Genomic DNA, 25,211 nt, shown 5'->3' with positions numbered 1-25,211 from the left:
TTCTCTGGGGCATCTCTTGGTTTTGGACCTTATTAACCATTGGGTCCTGGCTTTGCCAATCCTTTGGTACATGGACTTGAAAATAAAAGGGAAAAAAGGTGGAATGTTCCTCTTGGCACTGCTCAAAGCTCTGGAAAGCTGGAATCCTGCTGTCAGTTTGCCCATGGGACAAAGAGCCCGAGCAGAGCTCAGTCCCTCTGGCACAGCCCAGCAGAGCTTGGGGAAATGCAGGAAGGCACCTGGGGAGGTTTCAGTTAAACCTGCCCACAAAAATCCATGTTTTTGGCCTCTCCAGCCTTTTCTCTCCTGGCTTCTGCCCATTTCCTTATCTTTCTGCTACGTTTGGGAGGCTGGGGCCAACATGTGCTGCTCCTTTCACCTCATAAAGCCCTTTGTGTGGAGCCAGATCTTTATCCCATTCCAGCTTTTACCCCACTGTGGATTCATTGGGAATGTTTTCTAGAACACTGAAGTTTTAGATATTAATGCTTAAAGGGAATGCTGATGTTAAAATTATATAGAAATAGGTAATTATAGAGATGGCTCAGCAAAAGGATGGATAACAACTTCCACAAGCAGGAAAATTCCAAGGATTCAGATAAAAGGACTTGGAAAGAAATCACCTTTGTGTGCTGCAAACAGGGAAAGTTGTGGGAATAAATTTTAGGTCCTAATCCCATTCTGGGTTTGGGAAATACCAATATCAGATGGAAATGTGCTGAGCCTGGGGCTTGTTGCAGTGTTCATGGCCTGGCCCAAGTGACACTTCCAGGGAAATGTCATCAGCCATGGCCAGTGTCCTGCACATGCAGAGGAGGGAATGTCACTGCTGTCTTGATCTGAAGGATGAACAGTTAAATAATTTACAAAAGACACTGGAAAAGAAAAGCTTTAAGAAACACCATTTCCCTCAATAGCAGTTTTGTCCTTAGTCCTTCCATCTGGAAGAAGAAATGGAAATGTGGAAAGAGTTGGACAAACAAAAACAAGGATTAAAGTGTGGTTAAAATAGGGGTTGAGGTTGCTGAATCCCAAACCTTGCTTTTGGCCTCTTCTGGGTAATTTCTCTTTAATTAGAAGCATTCCAGAATTTCTCCACTGGCTCAGTGGTTATGGGGATGTTTGAGGCACATCCCATTGCTATTAATTGTGGAGAACAAAACAAATAGAGGCAAGAAAGCAAATACAAACCATGTTTGTGCCCAGTCCAGATATAGTACCCAGTTTCCAGGGGCTGGGGACGTTCTGGGGCTGATCTGTCTAATTCAGTCCTCCTGGAACAGTTCTCAGAGACACACAGTCCTGTCTGCTGAAAGCTTGCACTGGGTTGTAGTTGCAGAGATAAAAGGTCATTTTCTGTATTGTGATGCAGCAAGAGGAGAAAAAATTCCCTCTAAACTCACTGCAGTGCTTTTCTTTAGGATGTGAACCCCAAATTTCTCTTCGGTGTTACCTGGTGTGTTCAGCTGAGCAGAACTGAGGCAGCTTTTCCCTTTGTTCCCACAGATATTGGCACTATAATGAGAGTTGTGGAGCTGTCACCACTGAAAGGATCCGTGTCCTGGACAGGGAAACCAGTCTCCTACTACCTGCATACTATAGACAGAACCATAGTGAGTATGGCCAGCCCGGGGCAGCATTCCAGCTCCACTGCCTGGGGCAGCATTCCAGCTCCACTGCCTGGGGCCTGGCAATGGTTTTCCTGTTCCTTTGGGGATTTGCAGACCTGTAACACACCTAGAAGGAGTGGCTGTGCTTCTCCTGAGTGTGCAAACCACCCTGCAGGGCTTTGGCTGCTCCACACCCCCCGTGGGTATGGGCAGTGCTCTGGGAATGCAGAGTCACAGATAGAATTCCTTTAGAATCCTGGGCTTGTGCTCTGAGTTCCTCACTGAGTGAAGACTCTGTGTCTCTGGTTGCTCCCTGTGCTCTGTGCTGCACACACCATTTTCATTCAGGAAATCTCAGTTTTAGGACCAGCCCAAGCTCCACAACAACCCTGATGCATCCACTGGTTTTTTCCCTTCTCTTAAAGAAAACAAAAAAACTCCTGTAATAATGAAACCTTTTGTGGAGGATTCATTTATTCCACAGTAATTTTTTTTCCAGTGTGACTGTGAGGCTGTTTTCCTCACTCTGCTCTGGTCTAACAGTGCTTTTGTTAAAGAAGAAGCCAGAGTGGAGATAAATGGTGGAGTACAAGGGTGCAGGGGAAATAACCTGGTTGCCAGTTCCCCTCTGCTGAGGGGAGATATGTGACACAAAGCCTTCAAACAAGGCCAGCCAGGGCTGGGGATGATAAACCCTTGTAGAGGTTGGATTATGTCCTGTTACACAACAGGCTGTGTGGCTGAAAGGAGTGAATGGGAATGGAGCTTATCAGGAGCAAACCAGTCAGAATTCTGCACTTCTGCGTTTGTTTTAAGCTGATATTTTATTCTGATGTGCTCAGCTGTCATGGCTCTGAAAACAACTCTCTTCTCTTTCTATTTTCAGCTTGAAAACTATTTTTCTAGTCTCAAGAATCCAAAACTCAGGGTGAGTTTCAATCATTCGCTGTAGAAAACTCAAAAAAAAAGAAATGGAGCAACCACTGAAGGATTTGGTCACAGATGCACAGAAGTGAGAGGAAATCAGATTTTCTTGATTAGGAAAGGGCAAGGAGCTGATTGAAGTGAAGCATCAGATGCCATCAAACACTAATTCAATTATGTGCAGGGGATTCCTGATGGAGAATTAGTGGGGCAGCCTCCAGGTGCTTTCACCTTGCACTGGAGGTCTCTGAGGAGCTGTTTCTTCATTAAAGGACCAGCATTAAAATGCCAGAGAATATTTGGGATGTGCAGGGCTGTGTTAATCTGAAATAACCTGGGGCTGGAATTCCCAGAAAGAAAACGAAGTGAGCCCACTTCATTTAAAACTGGAGGTGGATGTTCATCTTCAACGTGACCTGTTCAGAGCAGACTCCTGGTCGCTCTGAAATCGGGTTATTTCAGGCTGTTAAATTCAAATTTGGGAGAGAAAAAGACTTCTTGGGGTCAAAACCAAAAATTGCAGGATGACATCCATGAGACTCTGACCTTCCCTGCTGAGAATGGGGAGGCCCCAACCTGCCTTTTCTGTGCTCTGGGTGAGAAGTTCAATCCCAGAGGTGTTGAAATGGCCACAATTCTGCAGATTAAATCCCACCTGGAAGGTGCAGGAAAGGCTTTGACTGAGCTCCTGGAAATTTCCTGTTGGAAAGAGATTTTTTTTTTTTTTCTGAGAGGTTTTCTCTGAAGGAGGAAATTTCCTGTTTGCCTTGGAGAAAATCAACCTTTAGAGTTGCTGCTTTTGTTTTTATTGATGTCCTTGAGAGATTTGGCTGAAGGTGAATGGGATGGTGATTAATGGCTTTGCCATTTCCAGCCATGTCAGATTTTTAAAGTGATGTATCACAACATGAAAAGTTGGGGATATGGTAAAGCTGTTGAAATATTTAATAATAATAAAAAATACAGCAAAAAACTCCAAAACCTGATACAGGGGTGGGGTTGGGAGGGGAGAATATGGGAAGAGATTGAGATTTAATCCCTGGCTGGAGGTTTGAGGTAGGGAATGCAGTACATTCACCTCCCTGCTCCCAACCAGTGCTGGGAATTTAAGTAATATAATAATTTAATATTCAAATTATATTTATATCAACAATTATAAATAGAAAAATATAAATACAGTTAATATGTTATAAACAGTATAACTATAAATATAAAAAAATAAAAGGATATCATATATAACATGAACATAATAGAAATAAAAACAATGCAACAATAGAATATTTAAAATACATATATAAATATAATGATTATAAATATTTAAATAGAATTTTGATATAAGTTATAAATATGACTAGAATAATATAAATATACAAATATATAATATTTAGATAATTAAAAATTAAACTGGTAATTGAAATAATATAATAATTTCATATTTAACTTATCTTTATAATAATAAATACAATCATAAATATAAATATATAAATAAATATAATTTATATGTAAATTATAAACATAAATGTAATTATATAAATAATATGAAGGTATTATATTCTAGAATATTTATAATTAAAATATTAAACTGGTAATTGAAATAATATAATAATTTCATATTTAGCAATAAATAATAAGTTTTTTCCCTTTTCTTGTAGAAAACTAAGCTGGGAAACACAGTGATCTGTATTAAAATGTGATAAATATGCATGATATATATGTCAAATAAATATATATATCTGTGAGACAAAGACAAATTCTGAACTGCAATGCTCTAAACCTTTGTGCAGGAGGAACAAGAGGCAGCTAGACGTCGTCAACAGAGAGAAAACAAGAGCAACACAACGACTCCAACCAAGGTTCAAGACAACAAGGTGACCCTCCTGCCTTCCCCTGCAGGGCACGTGGGAGCTGGGCCCAAAATACCATGGAGGGAGTTCTTAAAGCTGCCCTGGGAGCTGCAGCAGTGGCTGTGGCACAGAGTGTTGGGGATGAGTGGTGGGTGTCCCCTGAGCAGGAGCCCCCGGAGCTGTGCCCAGTCCCAGCAGAGCAGCTCAGAGGGGCCGAGTCCCTCCTGCAAACCCCCCCTTCCCTCCTCGCTCCCTCCTGGGGTCCTGGGAGAGACAAGTGACTGTTCCTGCCCAGGAATACAAAGTACTGAGAGTACTTTGACTTTTAAATGAGGTTCAGTTGAAGAATTTAGTCAGTAAAGGATGAATAATCAGCTTTTCTTAGACAACAGGTTCAGATTTAGTGGCATCACAGAGTGGTTTGGATTGGGAGAGACTTCAAAGCCCATCTCATCCCACCCCTTCCCACACCTTCCACTAGCCCAGGTTGCTCCAAGCCCCCTCCAACCTGGCCTTGGGCACTTCCAGGGATGGGGCAGCCACAGCTGCTCTGGGAAACCTGTGCCAGGGCCTCCCCACCCTCACAGGGAACAATTCCTTCCCAATATCCCACCCGAGGTTCCCCTCCCTCAGCATTTTCTTTCCTGTAATGAACAAATCCAGAAGAGAATGATCACAACTCCTTGGAAACAGCTCTTATCCCAAGGAAGTCCACTTCACTGGCAAGCTATTAAACTACAATGCATCAGTTTGCTTTCATAAAGTCATTAAATGTACAGGTATTAAGGTATCATATATATATTCTAAGGTATTAAGTTTAAAGTTATTGACACAGTCATTAATGTTTGCTTAAAAGGAACTTTACATGTGGAAATAGAAATGACTTAAAGAGCTTTTGGCTTTTCCAAACCTCTCAGGATTCTGGTGCTGAGGAAGAAAAAGCTGCAGCAAACTCAGTCAAAAAGCCATCTCCCTCCAAGGCAAGGAAGAAGAAGCTGAGCAAAAAAGGCAGGAAAATGGCTGGGAGGAAACGGGGCCGCCCCAAGAAGATGAACCCGGCGAGCACCGAGCGCAAGACCAAGAAGAACCAAACTGCACTAGAACTTCTGCACGCCCAGACTGTCTCCCAGACATCTTCATCCTCTCCTCAGGGTGAGTTCAGGGGGCCCAGAGAAGTGTCTGAGCTCTGGCTGTGCTTGGAGGTCTTTTATTGCCAGGTGCAGTTTGGATTTGTGTCATAAATTCCCCTTGTCCACCTGTAAGATGTTGGCCTTGTTTGACTCCCCAAAGCTCCTCCATCACTGCCCTCCTCAAGTGGACAGGGGAGAGAAAATGTATCAAAGGTTCCTGAGTTGAGATAAGCCCAAGGAGAGATCCCTCACTGATCACCATCAACTTGGGGATATAAATTGAATTTGTTACTAACAACATCACAGCAAGATAATGAGAAGTATAATAAATCTTAAAAACATCTTCCTCCCCACCCCTCCCTCCTTCCTGGGCTCTCCCTCCTCCCCCTCAGCAGCACAAGGAGATGGGAATGGGGGTCCTGGTCAGTTTATCACAGGTTGTTGCTGCTCAGGGAGAGGAGTTGGAGTCCTTCCCCTGCTCCAGCCTGGGGTTCCTCCCATGGGAGACAGTTCCCCATGAACTTCTCCAACATGAGTCCATCCCATGGGCAACAATTCCCCCTGAACTGCTCGAACATGGGGCCCTTTCCATGGGCTCAGTCCTTCAGGAACAGGCTGCTCCAGCCTGGGCTCCTCTCTCTGTGGGGCTGCAGCTCCGTGCCAGGACCCTGCTCCAGCTTCCCAGGGGGTCACCTCCTCCTTTGGGCATCCCCTGCTCTGGAATGGGCTCCCCCATGTGCTGCAGGGGGGTCTCTGCACCCCCAGGGCCCCCCATGTGCTGCAGGGGGGTCTCTGCACCCCCAGGGCCCCCCATGTGCTGCAGGGGCACAGCTCCTTCCCCAGGAGCTGCCCCAGGGGCTGCAGTGGAACCTCAGCTCCAGTGCCTGGAGCCCCTCCTGCCCCTCCTCCTGCCCTGCCCTGGGGCTCTGCAGGGCTGTTCCTCTCCCATGTTCTCTCTCTGCTCTCTGCACCCAATTCCATCTGCACAATAACATTTTTCCCATCTAAAATACATTATCCCAGAGGTGTTCCCACCATCTCTGCTGGGCTCGGCCTTGGCCAGCAGCAGGTCCATCCTGGAGCAGCTGGAATTGGCTCTGCTGGACATGGGGGAAGCTTGTGGCAGCTGCTGACAGGAGCCACCCCTGTGACCCCCCTGGCACCAAACCCTGGGCACACAAACCCCACACACCCCGGGGCAAAGCTGCCCTTGGGATGGGGGTGGGACCTGTCTGTGGGCACCTGCTCAGTGCTGGATCCCACACTGTAAAGGCCATGGTGAAGCTGCTGTCCTTGCCCCAAACACTGACTTTAGGACCTGTCTCTGTGTCTCCCCAGATGCCTACAAGTCACCTCACAGCCCATATTACCAACTACCTCCTAAAGTACAGCGGCATTCGTCCAACCAGCTCCTGGTGACTCCCACCCCGCCTGCACTACAGAAGCTGCTTGGTAAGGCTGATTTACCACCTTGTTTGTCATGGGAACCCCCCTTTTGAGGTTTCTGAACATGCAGTAAATCAAAGGGCCAATAATATCCCCAGTGGGATGGTGTGCATGGAGCAGCAGAGGGATGAGCTGCTTCCCACCTTCCCCACGTCCCTCAGCATCATCACAAGGGCCCCTCTGCTGCTGCTCAAGTTGCTGTCTTGCTTTGCATTTGTTCTTTGGCATTGTTTCAGCTCTCATTTGGCCCCAAAGGCAATAAACTTGGGTTCAGTAGGAATCCAAAGTAACTGTAAATGGAAATGGCCGGTCAGAAATCACTTTATTTGAAATGAAAAGATTCTCTTGTAATGAAATGGTAGGATCTCAGGGAACACCACTCCATTTCCTCACAAAACTCAGAGCCAATAAATGAGATGCTGTCTGAGATTTTGAGGCCACAAAGGTGTGGTTGGAAGGAAAAACTTGCAGGGTGTTTTTTTGGGTCTTCTGGTGTCTGTCCCCTCCCAACTATTTACACTTCGGTGTTTCACAGGAGCCAGTTTAGGATCCTCTGGGAATCTGATGTAATGGTCCTGTCTGTGTAGAGACCAAGGGCATCTGTGATGTCCTTAACTTGTGTTCTCTTGCTGTGGTGTCTTAGTTTAGGCTGATTTCTTTCTGTAGAGAAAGAGAGAGGAAAATAGTGATTGAGAGGGACATTTTGATGCTGGGTGGGGGAGGATGACACTTGTCTGGACTAGGATTTATTGCAGAAGTCTGTAGACCATGTTTGTGCAGCAGACTGGGCTTAATCCTGTGGTTGGCCTTTGATGATGGAAGGGCTGGGGAGAAGGAGGGGGCATTGCTGGAGATAAAGGATAATGAGAAGGGGAGAGTAACTTGGGTGTAGAGCTCGTGTGTCTGTGTGGAGGGAGGAGGAGGAGGAGAACAGGCCCTGTGTGTGGTGCTGGGAGGGTGAGGTCTGAGCTCAGGGCTGGTTTGGGCTCCTACAGCTCATCTCTTTTATTATTTCTACTTACAAAGAACTCAAATCCCTCAGCTCCTCTCACCTCGTGCAGACACACCACTGACACCCAGCACCTTCTCTTCCTGCTGGAGTGTGTTGTCATGGCTTCCACTGGTTCCTGTTCTGAGGAGCTGATGGATCCAAGAGCTCCCCTGGCACCAGGAGATGGATTTCCAGCATGTTCTAAATCCAGCTTTAATGGCTTGGCCTGACTTAAAGTCCAAATCAAAAGAGAGCAAAGAGGGGAGAGGTGGCAGGGGAGCAAATAGGGGTAAGTAGGATTATTGCTCTTATTCTCTGTTGAAATTCATCATCTCCTGGTTTCTTTTGCAGACTCTTTTAAGATCCAGTACATGCAGTTCATGGCTTACATGAAAACCCCTCAGTACAAAGCAAGTCTGCAACAGTTACTGGAGCAGGAAAAGGTAAGTCTCATTTGGAGCATTTCTAAACAGAATTACCAGACTGTGAAGTACCTTCAGTGTGGGGAAGAATGTTGGGGATGGGAGCTGTGGACACTTGGAGCAGAGCTGCACCAGGCCAGGGATAAAGGCTCTGCCAGAGTCCTGCTTAGGCTGAATGACTGTTTGAGCATCTTATTGCAAACTCAGTCACTCTTTGTGTGCTTAAATTTGCAACCTGGGAGAGAAACTCATCTCCTCTGCCCTCTGTGCCTTCTGCCTGATAAGGCTGACTTGGAATCATGGAATGGTTTGGGTTGGAAGTGAACTTAAAGCCCATCCAGTGCCACCCCCTGCCATGGGCAGGGACACCTCCCACTAGCCCAGGTTGCTCCTTTGATCCAACCTGGCCTTGGACACTTGCAGGGATGGGGCAGCCACAGCTGCTCTGGGAATTCCATCCCAGCCCCTCCCCACCCTCACAGCCAACAATTCCTTCCCAATATCCCACCTAACTCTGCCCTCTGGCAATGGGAAGCCATTCCCCTTGTCCTGTCAGTGTCTGCCCATACAAAAAGCCCCCTCCCTCCTTTTTATAAACCTTTAGGCTCTGGAAGGGGCTCTCAGGTCTCCCTGGAGCCTTCTCTCCTCCAGGTGAGCCCCCCCAGCTCTCCTGGCTCCAGAGCAGAGGGGCTCCAGCCCTTGGGGCATCTCCGTGGCCCTTCGTTCATTTAAATTTACCAGGCCATGGGCTGGAATTCATGGAAAGGCAAGGAAAGCCCTGGAGCTGGCAGGGGGATGTTTCTCTGCTATGGAACCACCAGCAGAGGGAGGAAATTTCCTGCCTAAAGCCCTTCTTGTATTGCTTTATCTCAGTTCTGAATGTCTTATTTGCTGGATCAATTAGCTCTGATGAGAGAGATGTGCCTGGTGCTGTGGAGGAACCTTTTCCAATAATGCTCAACAATAAACTTTAACTTCCAGTCAAAGCCTTCCAGGGCCTAAAGGGGCTCCAGGAGAGCTGGAGAGGGATTTGGACAAGGGATGGAGGGACAAGACACAGGGAATGGCTTCCCACTGCCAGAGGGCAGGGATAGATGGGATATTGGGAAGGAATTGTTGGCTGTGAGGGTGGGGAGGCCCTGGCACAGGTTGCCCAGAGCAGCTGTGGCTGCCCCATCCCTGGGAGTGTCCGAGGCCAGGTTGGATCAAGAGCAGCCTGGGTTGGTGGAAGGTGTCCCTGCCCATGGCAGGGGTGGGATGGGATGAGCTTTAAGGTCCCTCCCAACCCAAACCAGTCTGGGATTCTGTCCCATTCCAGCTGTTGGTGGTCCCTGTGGAAGCTTTGCTTTGCTCTGTGGCCTCTGTGAAGTGCCAGCATAAAGCCATGGGGTTGGTTCCTGGGGTTTTCCATGGTGGGAACTCTCTTTCCAGGTGAGAGGGTTGTGCCACCCTGTTCCTTGCTGGGAGCTGGTTCCTGCAAACCTTTCTCCTGTGCTTGTTTCCATTTGGTTTCACAGTCCATCAGCACTTTGAATTTTCCTCTTTCTCCTTCAACAGCAGATTTTTTTGCTTGATCTGCACTTGTCAGGAAAGTCAGCATGAAGGGAACTTGCCTTGCACAAAGGGAAGGATGGGGTGCAATTCTTGTGCCCTACACTGAGAAAAGTCATCCCTTGGTGTGTGTGTCCAACAGCTGTTCCAGACTTTTAAACATTAAAATGCGGAATTCACTATGAAAATGTTATTTAATGGGGTGTTGCATGGCAAATTAAACCTCACAGAGGCAGAACTTGGCTGGGTGAGGGGCTGTGTGGGGTTTATTCAATAACTCTCTCTTACTATAAGGGTTTGAAGTACAAGAAAAATATTTCTGTAATAATTTTAAAAGAAGCTGCTGGTTCCCAGCCTGCCCTTAGATGGAGCTGTCAGTCCCTGCATGGCCTGGAAGGGCTCAATGAGGTGTCTGATGTTGAAAACAGAGGTGGTTTTTCAGCATCAGCTCTGCAGGGGCTCAGCTGCTTTCCCAAGCCAGTGGGAGCTGAGTGCCAGGGTTGAGTTTTCTTGCACGTGTGGAAATTGCCAGCACTGCTCCTTCCCTGCTTGGAGTCACAGAGTCATGGAACCATTGAGGCTGGAAAAGATCAAGGTGCTTTTTGCCCTTGTTCTCCACATTTTTGGGATCAGTGTCTGCACAATTCCTGCTTGGCCTCAGCAGCAGAAGCTGTAGAACAGGGGGATCTCCAGAGCTCTCTTTCCTTGCTGCCTCATCCTTTATCCATCCTTGGATAAATGAGGCTCTTCAGCCAGTGCTGTCCTGCCTTTTGCTGCTCCCACAGTGCCATGGAGTGAGTGAGCAGGAATGTTCTGGGCAGGGAATGTGCTGGGAATGGGTCGGGTGACCCCTGAAGTTATCGTGGCACAAGTAGTAAAACTGGTTTGGCTTATTTATGACTTTCCTCCTCCCTCCCCCTCAGTGTATTTTCATTGACTGCATCTCTTCCATGAGTGTTGTACAGGGAAAAGGAATTGGGACTCTGGGGATTTAGATCCAGTTCCCAGTTTGGTAACAGATTTCATACAGATAATCTTTCCCAGTGCTATTTCTGCCCTGGCTGATGTGATTATTGCTGCTGCTTTACAATGCACTGGGAGGATAAAAATGAGTTTTTAGGAACTTCTTGATAGTATTTTACCACAGAACAGGAAAAAAACCTCCTTAAAAGCTCTTTTCAGCTGACTTAACTTCCCCAGGTATCCCACAGTAACAAACAGAGGGTCACAGGAGGCTGAGCTGGGGGAGCTCAGGAATCTCCTCAGAGCTCAGGTTCACTCCCAGTGTGCTGCACAAACCAGGTGTGAACATCTTCCTGAGATGGACCGTGCTGCAGCTGGTGCTCAATGTGTGTTTTCTCACTGTTCCCTCCTGCAGGAGAAGAATGCCCAGCTCCTGGGCACAGCACAGCAGTTGTTCACCCACTGCCAGGCCCAGAAAGAGGAAATCAAAAGGCTCTTCCAGCAGAAGCTCGATGAGGTGACCCTGGGGGGGTGGGACTGGTGCTCTGAGTCAGCTGTGTGCAAACATTTGTGGCAAAGCTGGACAAGACCAGAGCAGCCTGAGGCCTTCAGCCTCTGTTTTTGCTGCAGATCAGGCTCAGCAATGTGGGGTTTGTGTCACACTCTGGCTGTGTTCTGTCCTTGTTGTTGGGATTGTTGTGGGTCATTCTGTGTCCAGGGAAGGGGGACAGGCCACAGACATGTGATGTTCAGTGCAGGATTCATCACCTGCTGCTCCAACAAACTCTGTGTTGCCAATGCAAGCTTAGAGGGAAATGTGGGGGCTCTCCACAAAAATAGTGTTATTTTGGCTGGCAAGACCCTAAATGCCTGTTTTAAAGTTCAATAGTTGGAAGAGCAGCTCCAAGGTACTTCTGTCATTTCTTGCTGTCCCTGAGCAGTGGCAAAGTGCCTTGGAGAATGTTCCTGTGAGCTGCCCAAGCTCTCCAGATCTCCCCAGTGCCCCTTTGGAATGTGACAGTTGTCTGGAATTACTGATTGATCCTTCTCACTCCTCATCTTGTAGTTGGGAGTGAAAGCTCTGACATACAACGACCTGATCCAGGCTCAGAAGGAAATCTCTGCTCACAACCAGCAGCTGAAAGAACAGACCAAGCAGCTGGAGAAGGACAACAGTGAACTCAGGAACCAGAGCTTGCAGCTGGTGGGTGCAGCCACAGGGGATGCTGCTCTTTGTGCAGGACAGGGCCTGAGCTGGGGCTGAACAACCACCCACCCTCTGTAACAGAAGAATTCAGGGCACAGAATGCAGGGGGACCTTTTTTGGGTGACTTTTCTTTGTCTCTGAGCACATGCTGAGGTGACAGTTGGCTTTGGCCCCAGCTGTGTCCCTGAAGTGTCTCTGGAGTTTGTACAGGGCTTCCTTTGGCCAGAACCCTTGGGGTGTTCATCTTGGTAACTCACACTGTTATAGAATCATGGAATCATTAAAGTTGGAAAAGACCTTCAAGATCATCAAGTCCAACCTTCAGCACCACCACCATGGTCACCACTAAGCCCTGTCCCAAGTGCCACATCCACACGTTGTTTGAACACTTCCAGGGATGGTGACTCCACCCCTGCCCTGGGCAGCCTGTGCCAAAGCTTCACAACCTTTTTGGTGAATAAATTTTCCCTGATATCCAACCTAAACCTTCCCTGGCACAACTTGAGGCTGTTCCCTCTCATCCTGTCCCTTGTTCCCTGGCAGCAGAGCCCGACACCCCCCCGGCTCCCCCCTCCTGTCAGGGGGTTGCAGAGCCAGAAGGTCCCCCCTGAGCCTCCTTTTCTCCAGGCTGAGCCCCCCAGAAAGTAGAAGAAGGAAAATCTGGGTGTGGACACAGTGAGGGTGGGTGGCAACACTATTTTTAATAAGACCCAGACCATCTCCTGCCACCCCCTGGGGGGACACAGGACCAAGCTGGGAGGATTTTTTTCAACGGGCCAAGAAGCTTCTTGCACATCCATTGCAAGGTCCATGGCTGTCAGCTGTGTCTGGGGTGGTGGGGAGAGAGGAAAGGTGTCATTTCATGTATTTGTGCCCTGTCTCTGCAGCTGAAGGCTCGGTGTGAGGAGCTGAAGCTGGACTGGTCAACGTTGTCCCTGGAGAACTTGCTGAAGGAGAAGCAGGCGTTGAAGAACCAGATTTCTGAGAAGCAAAAGCACTGTTTGGAACTGCAGGTAGAGAGCAAGAAACAAAGTCGAGTCACCAACTGGGGGCAGCCCTTGGGCAATGGGCAGTTAGGGGTGTTACACTAAAGGTGATGGTAAAGGAGAAACCAGGGGCTGCCTTTTTTCCCTTTCTTTTTTTTCCTCTTCTTTTTTTTATTGTTCCAGAGATTAATCTTTCTGTTAAAGTATTTTAGTAAATAAGGATGTGGATAACTTTTAAAGGAAGTAGGTGCTATGTCCTGATTCCTGGGTAATGCTGTGGAAGAAGGAATCGTGGTTTACAATTACATATAATTAAAAAACATGATAGAAAGAAAGGTCCTGGTTGGTTGAATGTGTGGGTTGATGTCTCAGTTTAGGAATAACAGAATCCCAGAATGGTTGGGTTGGAAGGGACCTCAAAGCCCATCCAGTTCCACCCCCTGCCATGGGCAGGGACACCTTCCACTATCCCAGGTTGTTCCAACCTGGACACTTCCAGGGATGGAGTGGGAACCAGTTCCCACAGAATGGCACTTACCATAATGACAAGAAATTAAACTCCTTTTTGTGAAGAGCTTTTCTTTCCCTGTGGAATTGGCTCTAGAGCTATTCCAGCCTTTTGCTGGATGCCTTTGCGTGGGGTGACTGTTCCCTTCAATGACTGGCAATACTGAGTTTCTCTCTATATAAGTGTACATATTCTCTATATGTAAGTTGGAGATATTTTATGTTTGGTTTTAAGATCTGAAAAGTTCTTTCCCAGAGCCTCTGAGCCATTCCCCTCACCTGGGCCTTTTGGTCTAAAGTTGCAATTAATGTCTCAGATTTTGGGTCCCTTGTCCCACCTCGTTGCCAGAAACGGGGACACTTTTCCTGAGAAGCACGTGGAGGCAAAGCTGTGCTAGAATGTTAGATGTGTGATAGAACATGTGATAGAATTGTCAGGAGTGGTCTTTGATCACTGCTCTCCTCTCCATGTCCAGATCAGCATCGTGGAGCTGGAGAAGAGCCAGCGGCAGCAGGAGCTGCTGCAGCTCAAGTCATACACGCCGTCGGAGGAGCCCCTGTCCCAGCTGCACAGCAAAGCCCCCCTGGGCCGGGAGCCCGAGGCCGAGCAGGGCAGGTTCCAGCTGGAGCTGGAGTGCTCCAAGTTCCCCCTGCCCCAGGTGAACGGGATGAGCCCCGAGCTGTCCATGAACGGCCACGCCACCCCCTACGAGCTGCAGCACTTCGGCCGCGCCTCGTCCAAGCAGAACACCCCCCTGTACCCCCCCTCCCACCTGGAGCACGACATCGTGCCCTGCACCCCCAGCCACGGCAGGCAGAAGGCAGACAAGGTGACCAGCCTGGCCCTCCCTGACTACACCAGGTTTTCCCCAGCTAAAATAGCACTAAGGAGACACTTGAACCAAGACCACGGAGTCAACGGGAAGGCAACAGCTAATGAAATACAGAGGTGAGGGGGTGATGGGGAAGGAGGGGGTTTAATAACCTTGTTTATTTGGATTGTGGAAAAATATTTTTCAAAGGGGAGGTTTCTGTGTTTTAAAAAGTTTTGTTTCAAGAAAACAAACACTGTCAACTTCTGGGGTAAATAAGATGGGCTTTGAGTTTGGCACAGGAATTCCTTGCAAGGGAAAAGTCATTAGTTTTTGTGTCCTAATAATTGTGTGTTTCCATTCCAGAGCTGAGCATGTCAAAGAGAATGGCCTTACATACCCAAACCCTGGAATTGCAAATGGCATAAAGCTGAGTCCTCAGGAAACTCGGCCCTCTTCCCCAGCGGCCTTACCCAGTGCAGGAGAGAAGGTGAGGGATGTGCTCCCCCTGGGAGAACAAAAGGAGGCTTGGCAGGACGAGGGAATGCAGGAATGCTGCGTTCTGGGGCCAGCTTGGCATGGAAATAGCACAAAAGACAGCAGGTGGGGTACAATAAAATAATAATAAAGTGGAGTTGGTTAGGGGAAGAGGAAGATGTGCTTCCTCTGAAGTGCTGGTTTGCGTGTGACCTGCACCAGGAAAGCAGTGGGACTTTTTTGGTCTGCCAGTGTCTGCTTGAATTTGGAAAGTAATGTCTTTCTTAGTCATAAAAAGTAACAAAAGAAATGGTCCCTGCAATTGGCCCAGCCCTGCATCATCCTGGGGCTCATCTCAGAGCAGCAGGTGCCTCCAGGAGCAGGTTGGTCACCATGGAATTGCCATGGCCACTCCAGAGGGCTTGGGATATGAATTCTGTCATCTTTTCACAGAGCTCCAACCAAACCACAGGGAAACAAGCACCTAAGGCATCCTTTTCCTGGGGCTTGGGGCCAGCAGTGGCTGTAATTCCCAGATTTCTGTGCTGTGGGATGTTGCTTTCCCAGGAGCCTGGTGCTGCTCCATCCCTGCCCTGCCTGTGCTGTGCAGTCACTGTGTGATTGTTTGCAAAAGGAGGGGGAATGACACAAAGACAGGAATGAGCAGGTTATCATTAGCTTAAAACACCTTTTCAGCAAGAACACGTGAAGGAACTTGGCTTTTTCTTTTTGATTTACAGGTTTTGAGAGAGAGAACCTCTGTGAGTAATGGAGAAACTATCACCAGCCTCCCTATCAGTATTCCTCTGAGCACAGTGCAGCCCAATAAACTCCCTGTTAGTATCCCTCTGGCCAGCGTAGTCCTACCTAGCCGTGTTGAGAAGGTGGTGAGTAAGGGATTGTCAACACTTTCCATCCCTAACCAAAACCCCAGTGGGCAGGAATGGGGGTGCTGAGCCCCAGGAACCTTCACTGGGCTCCTCCTGGCTGTGTGACCCTCGGGGGAGGCTGCTGGGGCTGCTCGGAGCTGCTGGAGGTTTTCCCTCTCCTGTGTCTCTGGGGCTGGGGGGATTTCAGCCAGGGAGGAAAGGGAAGGCCATGCCTCAGGGCATCCTGGGCTTGAGTGTCTGGCTGGGTGGGAAAGCCTGAGAGTGGCAGTGGAAGCAGAGAACTGCACGTGGCAGTTTGTTCTCAGCCCTTCCTCCATGCAGGAGCCTGGGAGGGGAATGGTTCTGCCTCAGTCACCCCAGAGCTGTTTGTCCTCAGCACACGTGTGGAGGATGGGCTTGAACAGCACCTTGGGGCTGTGAGACCTGGTGTGTGAGTGCCTGCTCTGCAGCAGGGAACTGTTGGGGCCATCTCTGTTTGACTTGTGACAAATCCGTGCCTCTCCCAGTGGAAGAGGAATTTAAAATAGTCCAGTTTCTCCCTCAAGTGTTACAGTAGAGAACTGGGAAGCATTTGCTGCTCTCACTGAGAGCTATGAGTTCAGAGTCCATCCCCAGATGCCTGTCTTACAGTCCCACAGTGGGAAAGCTGGACTTGGTTCACAGTGTTGAATCCATTACATTTTTCCAGCTGAAGACTCCTGGTTTTAGCAGAACCACTGCCCAGCTCTGAGCAGAACCTGTGTGTCCTCAGAGAGGGAGAACATCAGCCCTGGATGGCACCAACCCCTCCAACACATTGTTGGCTCAGGCTGCCATTTCACAGGGGTTTTCCCTGCTTTAGGAAAAACCCCCTCGGGGAGTGTCCCAGAGAACGTGGCCTGAAGCGCCTCATGTTCAGTTTGGGGGTGTTTGGAGGAACTTTGTGTGGCCAGGCTTGGGGACAGGATACAACCTTTAGGTTCTTCCCTGCTGCCTGTGAAGCAGTGGGATGAGGCATTCCTGCTCTGATGGTCCCTAAGTATTCTGGGATGCTGAGCCTGCCCTCCCTCTCTGCACGGGGTCTGCTGTGTGCTGGCCACCACTGCAGTGGAATTAATCACAATATTTCTGTCCCATAACGTTCTGATCCGCATTTTCCTCGAAACAACCGAAATCTGGGACATGTAGGAAGCAGAGCCACTTCCCAAGGTAGAACCAGTGCATGTGACTTTGGTTTAAACTGTGCATTTTTGCTGTTTGCTGTACTGAAATGCCTGTTTCTCTCCCCAGAGAAGCACACCTAGCCCAGTTCATCAGAGCAGAGACTCAGCAACACTTGAAAAGCAGATTGGTGCTAGTTCTCATAATGGCATAAGCAATGCTGCTGGAAACAAGCCTCTGGCTTTGGCTACCTCAGGTAACACCTCCCCTGTGCACAGGTGCTCTCGTGTGGGGACAGCTCCCAAATGCTCCCAGCTGAGTTTTCCCAGCGTTTCTTGTCAGGTCCTTCAGGCAGTGCTGGGTCAATGTGTGTTCTGGGACCCAACAATCTGAGCCCCACGCCCTGGGTGATGCTCTGAGGCAGGATGTGCCCCCAGCTTGGGTACATCTGGAATCAGGGGTTGGGTTGAGGTGCCTTTGGCTGAGCATAAATAAATAATTGCTTCTGTAAACTCCGTGTGGATCAAGAGCCTCCCACCTTCCCAAACCTGCAGGGGATTGCCCAGCTGTGCCAGGAGCTCTAAAGTTTGATTTTACAGGGTGGTGGGGGTATTTTAATATCCAGATGAATTTCTTGGTGAAGGTTAAAGAGATGCCTCATGAGCAGTTGTAAAGGCACAAGTACCTGGGGAGGAAAAGGTCAAATGGGAGAGGACAGGGATGCCTTTGGGTGCAGACATTGCCTCTGAACTCACTCATCTGTGGAAATTGTGGCCTTTAGCTGCTCAGGGAATGGGATTGGCCAGGAAAAGTAGGTTCTAGGGTACAGAAGTGATTCTACAGCTGCTCCCTCACCAGAGAAAGCTTTTGTCTCAGTGTTCACCACCCCCAGGGGTTGTTTTAGCATCTGTTTTGCAAAAGGGCTTGGCTGCACTTTTCTGTAAAACCAATGAAATATTTAAAAACCCCTTGTTGTAAACCATTACCATGTTCCCATCCACCCCTTTTGTTTAGAGAGCCCAGGCCTTACTTGAGCACTAAACCCATTTATGGTACCCCCTGTCAAATCCTGAAATTCCCTTTCCAAGGTCCCTCCTGCTCAGTCTCTGAAGATCCCTGTCAGTCACCTCCTGAGTTGTTTGACTCTGAGGAGGTGGGCTGGGTGCATGGTAAAGTCCTTCTGCTGTGGGGCAGGAGAGGACTGAGCTTGGCCATCCCTGTGCTTGATGAAAGGAAGGAGCTGAGAGCAGAGGAGCCCTGATTTCAGGAAGTGTAACAATCCAAGCAAAACTTACACTTGAATTCCATTTAAAACTGGGGAGAGCATAGGAGAGCTCCATATAACACACCAGTTTTGCAGGAGAGTAGTGCAAGTCTCTGACCCCAAAGTGGCAGCTGAGCCCCCCGAGCCACGCTGGCAGTGCCCTGTGGAGCAGCAGCCGTGTGTTCCCGTGTGTCCATGGCCCTGGCTGGAGTCTGGAATGCCTCCCAGCCCCGCAGCACGGTGACCTCTGGCTCAGCCCCAGCAATGATCTATACTTTCCCTTTCAACAGGTTTTTCTTACTCTTCTGGCTCCGTGGCAGTCAATGGAAATCTTACAAACAGCCCAGCCCATCTTAACCATAGTGTTGATCAGGCAGCTCTGGACGACTCTGGGAGTCTGTTTAACTCTGTAGGGTCTCGGAGTTCCACCCCACAACATCCTTTGCTAATGATGCAGCCGAGGAACTCTGGGCAGAGCTCCCCTGCCCAGCAGCACTCGGCGAGCCCCAGGCTGGGTGCCCAGAGCCTGGGAGGGGTTTTGCAGTTTGCAGATGCTCAGAAGATCTTTGCCGAAGGAACAAAGGGGGACCTTCAGTCTGATGCAGATCCTGAGACCGAGGCCAAGAGAAGAATCATCTTTACAATCTCTCCTAATACAGGACATGTAAAACAATCCCCTCCCAGCAAGCACAGCCCTGTGCCCGCGGGCGCTCGGCTGGAGCTCGGCCAAGCCCACGCCCAGGACGGGAAGAAGCGGGGCCGGAGGAAGAGATCTGGGAATCTCAGCGGGAGCTCCGGGGTCTCCCCGAAGCGCAAATCCCTCCCTGCTGTGTCTGGGCTCTTTACGCAGCCGTCGGGGTCACCCCTCAACATCAACTCCATGGTAAGAGCTCTGCCATTATCCCTGATTCCCTCTTGGAGTTAGGGATGAGCTCCAGCTGTTCTCTCCCCGGCTGGAGCTGGAATTGGTGTGAAGACTCTCCGGGAATTGCTGCAAACTCGGTGAACAGTTTGAACATCTTGCAAGAGTTCTGTGCTGCCAGAGCATTAAAAATTAAAAATAATCTCTTCCCTCATGACAAAGAGCTTGTTTCTGCACTGAAGTTGATATTTAGGCTGTAGATTCAATATTTTGAAAATAGTTTAAGCTAAGATTGACTAAACAGCCTAAGAGTGCCAGAAGCATATGGCGTTCTTGCTAATGAAGCCAGTTATAGAGCTGTGCTCGTGTGATCCTGCAGTGGAGTTTGAAAGGAAAATGATTATCCGATGTCTTCATTTCTACTTTGAAACATAATATCAAAGAATGAGAATTAGCTATTTTTCCAAGTTATGTTTGACCTTTCACCCCAGGTTCTAATGCAGGAGGGGGCATATAGTGCTAAAGAAGCAGCTGTTGCATGTCCTAGAGCGAGTTAAGCCTGCCTTTAATACCCTTAACAAGATGCCTTGTTTCTAAAGGGGTGCTCTCATCTGTAACTCCTTTCTTTCCTTCTTGCCCAGGTCAATAACATTAACCAGCCCTTAGAAATAACAGCCATTTCCTCTCCTGAAAACTCCCTGAAGAACTCTCCTGTTCCTTACCAGGACAATGACCAGCCCCCCGTGCTGAAAAAGGAGAAGCCCCTCGTTCAGACCAACGGTGTCCATTACTCCCCCCTGACATCGGATGACGAGCAGGGCTCTGAGGATGAGCACAATAGCAGCAGGTGAATGCACAGGCACAGCTCAGGGGGAGATTTCTCTGAGCTGATAACCCTGCTCTGAACTGCAGGGCTGTGTTAAGCCTCTTTGTTCCCCTGGCTTGGAGACCCAGTCCATTATCCCAAGCCTCTTACGTGGAACAGGGAAGGTATTTAGGCAGCAGAGCTTGACTGTGGGAACCTGCTGCTGCAGTGTTTGCAAGGCTGGCAGGGGCTGGCCTCTGGCACAGCTGGTGTGGAAATGATTTGGGGAAAGAGAGGAGACTGAGGGGAGACTCCTCGGGGGCTGCAGCTCCTCCCGAGGGGAGGCGGAGGGGCAGGCGCTGAGCTCTGCTCTGGAACCAGGGACAGGAGCCAGGGAAGGGCTGGAGCTGTGCCAGGGGGGTTGGGATGGATCTCAGGGAAAGGTTCTTCCCCCAGAGGGTGCTGGGGCACTGCCCAGGCTCCCCAGGGCAGTGGGCACGGCCCCAAGGCTGCCAGAGCTCCAGGAGCGTTTGGACAACGCTCTGAGGGACAGGGTGGGATTGTTGGGGTGTCTGTGCAGGGCCAGGAGTTGGACTGGATGATCCTTGTGGGTCCCTTCCAGCTCAGAATATTTATGGTTCTGTGATTTATTTCCTGGGTTGTGTGGGAGGAGCACTGAGGTTGTGTGTGATCTCTAAGAATTTGTTTCCCACTTACTGTCAGTTTGAACCTTTGTTCAAAATTCTTCATTTCCTGCCCCAAACTATCAATGTGTTGCTCTGAAAATCAGTTACTTGACCCCCTTTGCCTGCCTGGGGGGTACAATTTTTTTCTTGTTTAAGGTGCTGGAAAATTGGGTTTAAATTGCTGGAGGGCAGGTTAGATGGGATATTGGGAAGGAATTCTTGGCTGTGAGGGTGGGGAGGCCCTGGCCCAGGTTGCCCAGAGCAGCTGTGGCTGCCCCATCCCTGGAAGTGTCCAAGGCCAGGTTGGATCAAAGGAGCAACCTGGGCTGGTGGAAGGTGTCCCTGCCCATGGCAGGGGGTGGGACTGGATGGGCTTTAAGGTCCCTCCCATCCCAAACCATCTTATGGTTCTATGAAAAATAACCACTCCAGAAATGGGGTTCTACTTCTTATTGTGAAAGAAATGCAGCAGTAAAGTCCCCTGAATGTACCCTGATCTTGGCAAAGAGCAATAGTTCTGTCATAGCTTTTACCTGAAGTTTGTTGTGGGTTTTTTGGATGCTTTTAAGCTCCTTTAATAACACACAGCTGTCTGAGCTGGTTTGTGTACTCTGGTCATCTGCTAAGACGTGATGACGAGCAAGGCAGATTGGGAGGGTAAATGTACAACAGAAGGTTTGCAATAAGTGCTTCAATCTCTTTATTTTCCCACTAGAATTGAGAGGAAAATTGCAACAATATCATTGGAAAGCAAATCTCCACAGAAGACTGTTGAAAATGGTACGTGTGGGGAATGTTACTGGTTTGTGGTGATGGTGGGACTGGGGGGTGGGTGTCTGCCCCTGACTGAAGCTGTCAGGCAGCAGCAGGTTTCTCTTTGCTGCTGGGCAGACTGAAGTTCTTAATTAGAATTGAGACAGGTGGCCAGTAATTACAGATTTTGGGTCACTTTCTGTAGTCACAGGTCTCCAAAGATCTGACCATTGTTTTCACTGATTCAGGGTTTGGGGAGGGGTCTGCAGGACAAAGACTGAGGGAAAAGTAGATCAGTGTTCTCAGACTTTGTCAGAGCTTTAAAGGAAAGGCTGAGAGCTCTTAGCTGACTTCATAAATATTTCTGCCTTTGGATCAGACTTATAAAATGTGGGTGTTGAAAGATAAAAAATGTGGGTGTTTCCCAGGGAAAGGGAGAGAGGCTGAGGGAGCTGGGGGGGCTCAGCCTGGAGGAAAGGAGGCTCAGGGGGGACCTTCTGGCTCTGCAACTCCCTGACAGGAGGGGGGAGCTGGAGGGGAGGTCAGGCTCTGCTCCCAGGGAACAAGAGACAGGATGAGAGGGAATAGCCCCAAGTTGTGCCAGGGGGGATTTAGATTGGATATTAGGGAATATTTCTCCATGGAAAAGGTGGTCAGGCACTGGCACAGGCTGCCCAGGGCAGTGGTGGAGTCCCCATCCCTGGGAGTGTTCAAAAAACATGTGGATGTGGCCCTTGGGGACAGGGGTTAGTGGTGACCACGGTGGTGGTGCTGTGCTGGTGGTTGGACTCGATGATCTTAAAGGTCTTTCCAACCTCAGCGATTCCATGGGTGTGTTAAACCCTGTTCTCAATGAAAGTGGAGAATTGAATGCCTTCAATTCAGTGACTGTTGGTTTTTGACCTCCCCAAATCTTCTCCCCACCCAGGTGGCAGCTTGAACGGGCGGAAACAAGCCCAGGGCGCCGAGAACATGAACAGCAGCAAATGGAAATCCACCTTCTCCCCGATCTCTGACATCAACCTGACCAAAACCGCCGACAGCCCCTTGCAGTCGGGCTCGGCCCTGAGCCAGAGCTCCCTGTTCGCCTTCCGGCCGCCCCCCGAGGAGAGCCTGGCCCTGGACGGCGCCAAGGCCGCGGCACACGCCAGGAAGGGCATGGCCGTGCCCCCGGACGGGCTCAGCCCCGGCACCAACCCCTCCAACGGCTTCGCCTACAACGGGGGCCTCTCTGCCGAGCTGGGCCTGCACAACTTCATGGACGGTGCTTCCCTCCCACACAAGGCTCCGGACGGGGCCGCTCCCAACTGCTCCCTGGGATTCCCGTCCCAGCGGGGCAAGGACGTGGGATCCGCGTCGGACACGAACCTGTTCCTGAACAAGAGGCAGCTGGAAGGGCTGGGCAGCTCCAAGGGGGAAGAGCTGAGTCGCTCTGGGGCCAAGGGCAAAGAGCTCGGCGAGCTGGGCGGCCGCGCGGGGGGTTCCTCGGAGAAGAGCTCCCTGCAGCACAACGGGAAGGTCGGCAAGGGAAGGGACCGAGAGGTGGAGTTTAAAAACGGCCACAACCTTTTCATTTCTGCTGCTGTTTCGTCTGGTGGCCTTCTGAATGGTAAAAGCCTTTCTACTGCTGTTTCTTCAGCAGGCAACCCAGCATCTTCTGTTCCGACACACCACCCCTTCCTCAACACTCTGACCACTGGATCGCAGTTCCCCCTCGGCCCCATGGCCTTGCAAGCAAACCTCAACTCGGTGACAAACTCCTCAGTATTGCAGTCCTTATTTAATTCCATGCCAGCTGCTGCCAGTCTGGTCCACGTGTCATCAGCTGCAACCAGACTGACTAACTCTCACACTATGGGGAACTTCTCTCCTGGGGTTACAGGTGGAACAGTTGGAGGTAGGCAGAACTCTTTCTCTGGTATAAGGCAGGGCCTAAAGGAAAGTCTGACGCTGCCTCTCCAGGGGTGAAACCCTTTCATTTCTACAGGATGTGAAGCAGATGTGTCCCACATAAGCAGTCTCCTCTCTCTCTCTCTCGGAATTGCTAGGATGAGTTCAGTTCCCCACAGTGAAATCTCGTGAGCTTTGTCTGCTAGATGAGCTTGTTGTATCACCCCAATGAAACAATGCACCCAGACTTTGTGATTGCTAATGTTTGCTTGTTCAGATGTGTCTGTGTTGGAACCAACTTAGGTCTGACTGCAGGTAACAGATTTCACTGGTCGTGGTACCGAGTTCAGGATCTCTAACTTGTGAACTTGAGTGAAGGTTGGGATTAGGCCTGGAATGGATTTAGCGTGATCCAGGAGGAGCAGAACATCAGAGGAGATGGTGTTGGGAGTTTCATAGCAGTTCTGGCTCTTGAATGGACACGAAGAGCATTTCTTGGCCAGGAAGGGCAATGCCATATGCACCTTGCACTTCTGGGATTCTGCACAGGCTTGGCTTCTGTGGCCCACACCGGGGACAAGCTGGCAGGACTAGAAGATAGGCTGGACCTGCCATTTCTCAGTGTGCAGGGCGGTTTTTCTTACCTGTCCATAATCCCTCAGGCACCATGTCGGGAAATCCTAACTCTGCCATCTCTCAGCACGTAGATTTGCTGCAGTTCCAGCTCCCCTCTGCTGCCCTGTAAGCGGGGGAGCAGGAGGGTGGGGAGGGAAGAGCAGCACTTTGAGTCTCCAGATAAACCAACTCTAAAGACCACGTAATCTCATCCCAACCCTGCCTCTGTGCTATAGAACTGACAGTTCTTGGGGCTGACCATTTCCCCTCGTGGCATTTAGAGGTTGGCAGTAGGAAAGGTAAGTGGACTCTTTTGTACCTCCCGGCCTGCACCATTATCTCCCATTGCTTGCTGCCTTCTCACGCTGCATATTTTTGTATGGGGCTGGACTATTATAATTTTGCTTTTTTTTTTTTTTTAAATTTTATTTTGCTTCTTTGTTTTGTTTCTCTTGTCACTTTGAGACTGTACCAAAGCCCGTCTGTTGAAGCTGAGTTTTTCTCTCCTGTTTGCAGGTATTTTTAACCACGCGGTGCCTTCTGCCTCCTCCTCTCATCAGTTTGGAGCCAGTTTCAGCAGCAGTGCTGTCTCTAGCAGCACAGTGCTAAGCTTAAACCCTCTGCAGGCTGTTGCCAGCACCTCATCCTCATCCTTCCCGCCCTCTGCCTCTAATTTAGTAACATCTAGCGAGACTAGAGCCGCTCAGCCCCTCAGCAGGGCGCCCGTGCAGCCCGTTTTCCACCCCCCTCCTAACGTTTCCTTGCCTCCCCCCCCTCCTTTGCTCGCTTCTAACCCCGAGCCCGCGCTCCTGCAGAACCTGCCATCCCTCCCGGCCGGAGAAACATTCCTGCCCTCCTCCTCATCCTCATCCTCCTCCTCCTCCTCCTCCTGTGCCGCTTCTGTCCAGTCTAACGCTTCTTTGTCTCTCAAACTCGCCTCCCTCCAGCACAAACCCTCCCGCCCCTCCTTCACCGTGCACCACCCGGCCGTGCCGCAGCCCGGCGCTGCCATGTGGGTCACCCTGGGCGTGCAGCCCCCGCTGGCCTCGCACCTCCCGGGGGTGAAGCCGCGCTAAAGGGCCCGGCTCGAGCTGCGGGGCTGCGCTGCAAGGTAAGGCCGGGCACCGACCCACAGGGCTGAGTGAGAGTGAGAGCTGAGGGCAAGGAGGGCTCAGCTCTGCAGTGACACGGCAGGGTGGGAGGGGTGGGGTGGAGAGACCTCTCACGTGGGAGAGAACCCTCTAAAACAGGGGGGACATCCTCTGAAGTGGGGCAAGAGTCCACTAAATTGAGGGAAGAATCCCCTAAAAGGAGAGAAGAATCCTCTAAAAGGAGGGAAGAGTCCTCTAAAAAGAGGGAAGAATCCTCTAAAATGAGGGAAGAATCCCGTAAAAGGAGGGAAGAATCCCCTAAAAGGAGGGAAGAATCCCCTAAAA

The 25,211-nt window shown here is 49.8% G+C and overlaps 1 protein-coding gene across 5 annotated transcripts in view; it reads left to right on the top strand.

Annotated features, from left to right (window-relative positions):
- Positions 1-25,211, top strand: part of DOT1L (DOT1 like histone lysine methyltransferase) — a 69,653-nt gene that overhangs the window by 41,107 nt on the left and 3,335 nt on the right. The window contains exons 11-28 of one of the 5 annotated variants that reach the window (XM_027703074.1): positions 1,507-1,613; positions 2,497-2,538; positions 4,319-4,402; positions 5,296-5,530; positions 6,847-6,960; positions 8,297-8,388; positions 11,297-11,398; positions 11,948-12,085; positions 12,976-13,101; positions 14,058-14,530; positions 14,760-14,883; positions 15,611-15,757; positions 17,030-17,156; positions 18,455-19,047; positions 19,668-19,873; positions 21,233-21,297; positions 22,199-22,879; positions 24,292-24,886. In XM_027703074.1, the coding sequence (XP_027558875.1) occupies positions 1,507-1,613; positions 2,497-2,538; positions 4,319-4,402; positions 5,296-5,530; positions 6,847-6,960; positions 8,297-8,388; positions 11,297-11,398; positions 11,948-12,085; positions 12,976-13,101; positions 14,058-14,530; positions 14,760-14,883; positions 15,611-15,757; positions 17,030-17,156; positions 18,455-19,047; positions 19,668-19,873; positions 21,233-21,297; positions 22,199-22,879; positions 24,292-24,851 (4,016 nt within the window). In that variant the 3' untranslated portion in view covers positions 24,852-24,886. Of the gene's footprint in view, positions 1-1,506; positions 1,614-2,496; positions 2,539-4,318; positions 4,403-5,295; positions 5,531-6,846; positions 6,961-8,296; positions 8,389-11,296; positions 11,399-11,947; positions 12,086-12,975; positions 13,102-14,057; positions 14,531-14,759; positions 14,884-15,610; positions 15,758-17,029; positions 17,157-18,454; positions 19,048-19,667; positions 19,874-21,232; positions 21,298-22,198; positions 23,168-24,291; positions 24,887-25,211 lie in introns of all 5 variants that reach the window. The other 4 variants (XM_027703073.1, XM_027703072.1, XM_027703075.1 and 1 more) reach the window with 4 other exon arrangements.

This window comes from Neopelma chrysocephalum, unplaced genomic scaffold (assembly GCF_003984885.1).
Source record: "Neopelma chrysocephalum unplaced genomic scaffold, ASM398488v2 Primary Assembly neopelma1_201, whole genome shotgun sequence".
Lineage (NCBI taxonomy): Eukaryota > Metazoa > Chordata > Aves > Passeriformes > Pipridae > Neopelma > Neopelma chrysocephalum.
This window is presented reverse-complemented; position numbering and strand designations above follow the sequence as displayed.